Source organism: Pieris brassicae, chromosome Z (assembly GCF_905147105.1).
Source record: "Pieris brassicae chromosome Z, ilPieBrab1.1, whole genome shotgun sequence".
Classification (NCBI taxonomy): Eukaryota; Metazoa; Arthropoda; class Insecta; order Lepidoptera; family Pieridae; genus Pieris; species Pieris brassicae.
Genome location: NC_059680.1, coordinates 2720198 through 2728078, shown reverse-complemented (window position 1 = coordinate 2728078; position 7881 = coordinate 2720198). Strand labels below are relative to the sequence as shown.

The 7881-nt window shown below is 38.3% G+C and overlaps 1 protein-coding gene across 2 annotated transcripts; it reads right to left on the bottom strand.

Annotated features, from left to right (window-relative positions):
- Nucleotides 1–111: 111 nt before the first annotated feature.
- Nucleotides 112–4513, bottom strand: LOC123718886 (protein henna). 2 transcript variants are annotated; one of them, XM_045675846.1, is made up of 6 exons: nt 4368–4513; nt 2097–2400; nt 1667–2026; nt 1331–1593; nt 741–970; nt 112–493 (listed from the first exon to the last, which is right to left on the bottom strand). In XM_045675846.1, the coding sequence occupies exons 1-6, from the start codon at nt 4413–4415 to the stop codon at nt 337–339; spliced, it is 1362 nt and encodes a 453-aa protein (XP_045531802.1). In that variant the 5' UTR covers nt 4416–4513; the 3' UTR covers nt 112–336. The 2 variants fall into 2 exon arrangements, with proteins under 2 accessions (XP_045531802.1, XP_045531803.1); XM_045675847.1 differs by lacking the exon at nt 4368–4513 and adding an exon at nt 2944–3070.
- Between the last annotated feature and the right edge of the window lie 3368 nt (nt 4514–7881).

Sequence of the window (7881 nt, the reverse complement as noted above, 5' to 3'; positions counted from 1 at the left end):
CTAGACCGTTGCATCGAAGGAAGTGAAAAACATCACAGTGCTAACGAAAGAAATTTACACATTTTCCTATGTCAGATAGGGAGTGGGTTTGAGGCTAAGGAAATAACATAATCATAAATTAACTAAACATTTAATACCTTATATATAATTAATCATGTTTTTAATCAAATCGCCGATGCATTTTAAACTATATTAAGTGAGAAGGCTTTAAAACTAAACGTATTAGATATTAAGAATGATTCGCTCTTGCGTTAATAATATCCAGCATTTTATCCTAAATAGTATAAAGTTAATAACGAGGTTAATACAACTAGTTTTTAATTTACAGTTCAGGTCTTAAAGCTTCTCCATGGTGTTGAGGAGGAGGTTCATCTCTTGATGCACTTCCCGAAGGAGATCCCTCATCTGCTTCTGTGAGTCCAGAATGTCGATGCTCTGCGTGTATGGGTTGTACCTTACGGCGAAGTCTCGAGGGATTGTTTGAGAGAATTTTCTGAAAATAAATGTTTATAACTAAGTATATATACTACGAAGAATCCCTCAGTTATGCATATCAACTCATTCACATTTCTTGTTTTAGCCACACCTTCGAGCAAAATTTTACCGTTTTACTCGATAAATCAAATACAGTCTAATTGTTGTTGATATTTTTACCTGACATACACGTGGGATAACGTGATGTTATTAATTATACACATAATCTTGAATAGCAATACGTCTACTATTTTTAATTTGCTTACATCATTTTCTCTTTGGCGCTCTCAAAGCTGTTGGCAACGAAGTATATGGGTTGATATTCAGTGATAGGATACTTCTGTTCCCCAGTAACCACTGGGTTGAACTCCTGTAGTTCTGGTTCGCTGGACAGGCAGTATTGCAGCTCACCAAAGGAGGACAAGAGACCTGCGCCATAAGCCTTCAACTGGCCGTCTTGACGACAGAGACCGAACTCGACCGTGAACCAGAAACACTGAAATCCAGTTAATCTTCTTTAAATGTGGTTCTATGTGTATGGATACAAGCCGCCTCTTACAGAATTATCTTTAGTAATGTATAATTTAACTTATATATATATATTTCGTATTCAAAAAAAAAAGATGTGCTGACCAAACGTAACTTTACAGCAAACTAAGTGTCGTGTGGTTCGCTGGGCCGCACATACTTATAGAAGACAGATATAATTACGAGATTTACGGTATAAAATGATATTTTAAGTATATTTATATTTAAATGGGCCTCGAAAGCAAAAGAAGTAGTAAGGAAGTATAAGAATATAAATAATAAGTAGTAAAAAAGATTTTATCGTGTTCTCAAAAGTACACTGGCGTACCGTGGCAAGTCTCTCTATATAATCGTCTGGTGCACCCAACGATGCCAGTCCAATTTCCTGCGAGAACTGTGCAAAAGCTGGATCAGCAAAGAGCGGGGCGTGGCCGAGCAGCTCGTGGCAGACGTCTGGCTCGGGCGTATAGAGTGGTCGAGAGTGATGACGAATATACTGAGTGCTGTGAAATACTCGGAACGCTAGCCCGGCGAGGAAGTCCCGGGATGATAGTAGACCAGCGACCGGGCGTAGTGTGAACCCGGTACAGTCTGCAAATCGGGTAAATATTAACGGTAAATGCCAACCAGAGTACAATACATAATTGTTTGTGATTATATTTACCTTTAAGAAAATTGGAAACATCTTCCAGTTGTGGTATGTTGTCTTCCCGGTAGCCGCAGTTTTCGATAAGTAGCGGGAAGACATGGTTGTGTTCTTTGCAAGCGTGCGTAGGGTACAGCTCAGTGAGCTTTTGGAAGACGACGCCCCATGTGGCCGTCTCCTCTTTGGTGTATTCGACGTGCGGAAGTGGTTGGCCGTGCTTGTAATTATATGCGATATCCGCAAAGTACTTTCGCCGCGCTCGGTATTCGGGGTCCGTGAATCCCGGGTGGTCCGCATCCAGCTCCGAGCCATACGAGAGGATCTGGTTAGCGAACTTGTCCAGATCTCGGATACGGCGCGGGAACCACGGGACCGCCGCTGTTACATATTAATCCAAAATTACCAAAAATCGTATGGAAATGAATAAAAGAATTTCTTAAATGCCTACATCGATTATCCTTGTAGTTTCTCGAAATGATGGTGAGATAGCCGGTATCTTTCTTGAGCTCGTCCAGAGCGGCTCCGAAATCCCCGGAGCCGTGCTCGCACTCCACCATGAACTCATATCCAGGCCTTCGGGCTGAAGAGCGGGACTCGATGTGGCTGAGGTTGACCCCGTGGCTAGAGAACACGCTGAGGAACTTAGCGAGAGAACCGGCCTTGTCTCTCGTGCCTGGTGAAAAGAGTAGCCACGTAGACTTGGTGGAGTCTCGACCTTCGGCAATATAGTTCCCTCCTTGCATCAATTTTGGCTGAAATATTATTGTATTTTTTAAGTATATTTATTATTACTTAAGGAATGGACGCTAGTTGGTTCTGCAGCAGTTTTTAATTTACTTACATCATTCATATTTTGACCAATTCAGACTGATGTTGTTTTTCTTAGAATATGTATATAAATTATAAATATTATCAAATGATACTAAATATTTTGAATTATTATGACGCGGTGGAAGCCTGATAACCTATGACCCCGGTCAACGGCCGCTATTTAACAAACAGATAAGATTATTCGACTCCTATTCTCGCTGTTTTCTTTGATAATTATTCGTTCAATACATTATACTTACTGAGGTTGAGTTGTAGGCACCTGCAGAATAAATATTTAAATAGATGAATGAACAGAATGCTGCGATATTTGGGACCGACCACTTATTTCTTGGTGTTAAATGTTTATCTTAATGTCTACTTTAAAAAAATAGTGGCGCTACAACCTTTTTAGGTCTGGGCCTCAGAATTCTGTATCTTTTTCATGATCATTTGTCAATCAATAGCCAAGTAGTTGATCCTTGTACCTGACACACGGCGTCGATTTTGTTGGATTTAAGGCAAGCCGGTTTCCTCACGATGTTTTTCCTTCACTGTACAAGCGAGTGCGCCTAGAAAGTCCATTGGTGCACAGCCTTGGATCAAACCTACGACCGCAGGGATGAGAATCGCACGCTGAAGCCACTAGGCCAACACTGCACTTTTATTTTTAGTCCTACAAAAAATTACTTACGTAACTCAGAATATGATATGATAAACATGTAGAACATTAACAATACGTAACATTTTTTCTACTTCATCGATCTAGTTTTCCGCATAATTACGTACCTACATAAATTGCAGGTAATGAAGGACTATAAACACTTTTGCGCCTAACTCAATCAAAATACAAAAAATCGTAGAGTGAAACGTCTCCCCGTTTTGATTGAAGAAAAATACTTTTTTTTTTAAGAACCGCCAGAAATGCTCAATGCCAGAGAGCTCGCGACTGAATTGCCGGCCTTATAAGCATCGGTACGGTCTATCTGAAAAGGACCCTAAGTCGATTTGGTTCGGAAATACTGCAGTGGGCAGCTGGTTACACATAGTGGTGGTGCCAACTGTCAAACTCAGCTGCAGGTATTAATCCGAACAACTCTTCAGAACACTCTCCAAGATAAATGCGGCTGAAGGGATCAAGCCGCTCGGAGAGAGATTGGTTGTCGACGATTCCAACCGCTCTTCGTTGAATACGGCCAAGTGGAAGGCGCTGGTACTCAGGAGCTACCGCCCAGCGGTGAGATCAGTCTTTCATATGGGGCCGAATTTGCGCTTTATATAGTTAACTTAACGTGATGTAAGATTTTACAAGAAGATGAAAAGGAATATAAAAACTAGGCCATGCTTTTGGACGGATATGGGTTGGCCGAAGAATGAAAGACGTTAAAAAATTTAAAATCGCGACATTAAATTCAAATTAAGGCCAAATATAGGTATAGCTGTTGTTAAACGGGTTTCGGACCTTGAATCTGATACACATTAATGCAACGATATCGAATAATTCTCCTGTATGAAATAACTATTATAACAAACATAATGGGCATTCCAATATTATGATTATACCCACAATAATTAATAATAATAATGGTTAAAACATTATAAAAGCTTTCCCCTGATAATCTAATCACCTCCACCACAACACCATTACATGAGTTGATCTATAACTTCTAGGAAGTTGATCTAATAGTTTGATAGCCATGGCGTAACAATTTATGTAAAACGTCGCGTTACCACTTGGCGGTACACATAGCCGAGTTGAATCACTCGGTAGAAACAGGGAAGTATATACTTTTGGATACATTTTTACAGTCATAATTGCTTCTATGATATATAAACTTGATACTCTCAAAATACAGTTGTTAATAACAAAATTCATTAAAAACATTTAGAATAATATCACCCAGCATTTTACCTTGTCGAGAGGAGAGGTGCAAAGAGTGTCCTGCGTAAGAGCTTCCATAGTTGGACGTCGAGTGGTTGCAACCGTTCGAAGCACTATCACAAAGAAATAAGCTCAAACAGCGCTCGGCGGTTTTATTGCGGTCGCTTGACGTCACAACCTTCAATACTACAGTCGTGTCCAACTAGCTAATGTCCGCAAGTTTTCCTGCAATTGGATTAAAACAAAACTACTCTACATTCCGCTGGATGCATGAAAGTCTAACACCAGTTATTTTCACAATTAACTATTAATGATAATATTATATAAAAACCTGATGTCGATCAAGAGGAAAACATAAATTCTTTTCAAAACATATAAATTCAATTTAAAGTTAAAGTTCAACTGAACCAGTGCGCGTGACGTTCGTGCCTCTGTAAAACAAATTGAACAACAACAAATACTCTTTAAATTTTAATCTGATCAATAATAGAACAAAAATATGCGAGAAAATACATTTTTTTTAATATTTAGGTAAGTATTCTATCTTTACTATACAACAATAACAATATATACTAACATATATAGACTTTCAGAATCTTTATTTTTGACATGTTTACAGTTTATACAACACAAAAAGAAAACAATACAAAAAACAACAACAATGAACGAAACACAGAAACTATTTTACGGATTGTGGTGTTATGAGGTATGGAGTTACATTACCTATTAATTAGAGGAAAGGACACATTCCCTAAGAGAACGAGAAATATTAGAATGCTTGTAATACTGAGTCATATGCATTCTTCTTCTTCGCTTCAAATGCATGGACGATTTTATTTGAAATTTTTATCTTTTCTGGACATTTTTGACATTTGTTAAAATACCTTATTCTCTATCTATTATGGTTTTGCCAGGCCGTTGGCGTCTCCAGGGAAGCAAATGGAAAGTTCTAAAAGTCGTAATTTACCTATTTCCCCGACCTGCTGGAACTTCAGAAGCATACTAACAATTTTACAGCACAGCAACGGTTTATCTTTTGGCCGAAATTCAAAAAACTTAGCTATGGAACAACATCTCTATATATATAAAATTCTCGAGTCACAATGTTTTTTCCTATACTCCTCCGAAACGGCTCGACCGATGCTTATGAATTTTTTATGCATATTCAGTAAGTCTGAGAATCGGCTACTATCTATCTTTCATATCCCAAAGTGAAAAGGGGTGTCGAGCCCATTTTTTTTTGTTGAACTAAAAACTTGATTCCTGGAAATATTATACAAAGACAGGGGCAAAACGACGTTTACCGGGTCAGCTAGTACTACTATATCATTTTTTCTAGATTATATAAAATGACTCAAGAGATAGTGTATCCAAAATAATGTTTATGAATCGGATTAATTAATTTAATCATCTTTATAATGCTATCTTTAAAATAATATAGATCACCCCAAATTTCTACATTTCTCACTAACACGACAATTGACTAAATGGCAAATCATAAACTAATACATAATATTGGGGGAGGAACACACATTGTTTATTTGCCTGCCTATAGGTGAAATTTTGGTCTGTCTCGATGGACACAGACAATTATAAAAAGCGGACGTGCAGGTTAGGTTAGGTTTGTATTGTCTTTTGTTAAATTAGCTTTTACACATTAAGAAAAAACTATTTGAACGGATTGAAGCTATGTATTATTGTCACCGTGACCACGCACGCTGAAAAGCACGCGAAACGTCAGAAAAAATAAAATTTAGAATTATGTAATAATACATAGCTTTAATCCGTTCAAATAGTGTTTTTCTTAATAGGTTAGGTTAGGTTAGTACCGTGGGTACGCGAAGTCCTTTTAGCGTGGGGCCAGTAGCAATTGCCTCTCTAAACACGTGGTTAATGCGACTACGATTATTCTCACCATCTCTAGTCGTCACCCACCCCACCCATAAACAGTAAACCAAATATTATTATTTCATCTAATTGTAGGGAAAATGCATAGCATCGTACGGAATTCCCTCGACTCTGGAATGACCAATCCATGTGTTGTGTCCACTTTTAAACGAAACAGGCAAGCCCTCAAAGTCAGTGTACTATTGCCGTAATTCGTGCGTATTTTTGGTAAGGCAATGTAGTTTGCTCGACTTGTGACTCGTCTGTTAATGTTTTTTTCTTTTGGTTAGTTACATTAGGGGCATTTTTGCGTAGACATGATATCTGAATAAATTTTGGATGTCAAGTAGACGTGTGTGTCACAAAATTGTTGCTGTTTTTGTCAGAAGAGTCCCGTAAGGTCGAAAGTTGCCGTTCCAGTGGCGCGTCTAGATTTTTCATGAATAGGCAGGAGAAATCTAGACGCGCCACGTCTGGTACACGCCTACAAATAACGCATCTGGGACACAAGTATTAAAGCTATTATAATTATGACTGAAATAAGGAAAAATTTTTAAAAGATTTTTTTAGATTATGTTTAAGGTACCTACTTTATTATTGTCCACAACCAACCGGTTATTATTTTAAACAATTTGTTGTTATCTACTGTATCAACAATGATTACAGGTTATTTATGTTATTTCTCTACTTATTACGTAACTACAGTACTAAGTAAATATTGTTCATATATTTGATCACAGAAGATAATATACGACTGTCAACTATATATTTTTAAAGATGATAATCGAGAATTGAATTTAAATCTTTTAAAAAATTCTTTGGAATCTATTTTAAATGTTCGTTTTGAAACAGCGGATTATGAGTACGAAAGATAACAAGTGTAGCTCTACCACGGTTTCTCTGGTTTCTCTGATCACAAATCTAGCAATGTCCTTAGGTCTTATTCTATAAACTACGAGATTGCGGATTTCAACGCTTGGTTAGCCAGGGTTAGGATTAGATTTATCCAGCCTATGCTAGAGTTTACCTTGTGTTTGTGAAGTTATTAGGTCACAGTTCATTAACAGACCTTGCAAGGTTGTGGAGTCTGGGGAATCCAGTCCATAAGGACTGGATTGGCCAGGCAAAATTTATACTATGCCTGGCCCTGAACCACTTTTGAGCCTCCGTTTAGGAGTGCTCATATGTGGCTTTGAAGTAAGTAGCCTTGGACAGTATGGCCTCCATTGCAAAAAGAGTGCAGGTTTTTCTCGCCACGCCGCGTTCAACGACATTATACGCCACTCGCTTGCTTCATTCAATGTACCAGCCATTTTGGAGCCATCAGATATCGCTAGAGACGAAGGATTTGATGTCGTTGATCCCTTGGAAGATGGGACGGGTATGGGATGATAGATTGATGAGTGATGTAGGTTGAGAAAATTGTAAATACTGTATATTTCATCATTTTAGAGTAGATACCTCTGCCTCAGTTTTTTTGTATGGAACCCTCAGATACCTGCAGCAGAGTTTCATCATACGAGGCAGAATACGAAATTCCTCCGCCTACCTCGACGTCCGTCGTTCCATTACTGAGTGTTTTTCAAGGCAATTTTTGCCTCGGACCAGCACTAAGTGGAACCAGCTGTCCACTGAAGTATTTCCGAACCAATTCAAC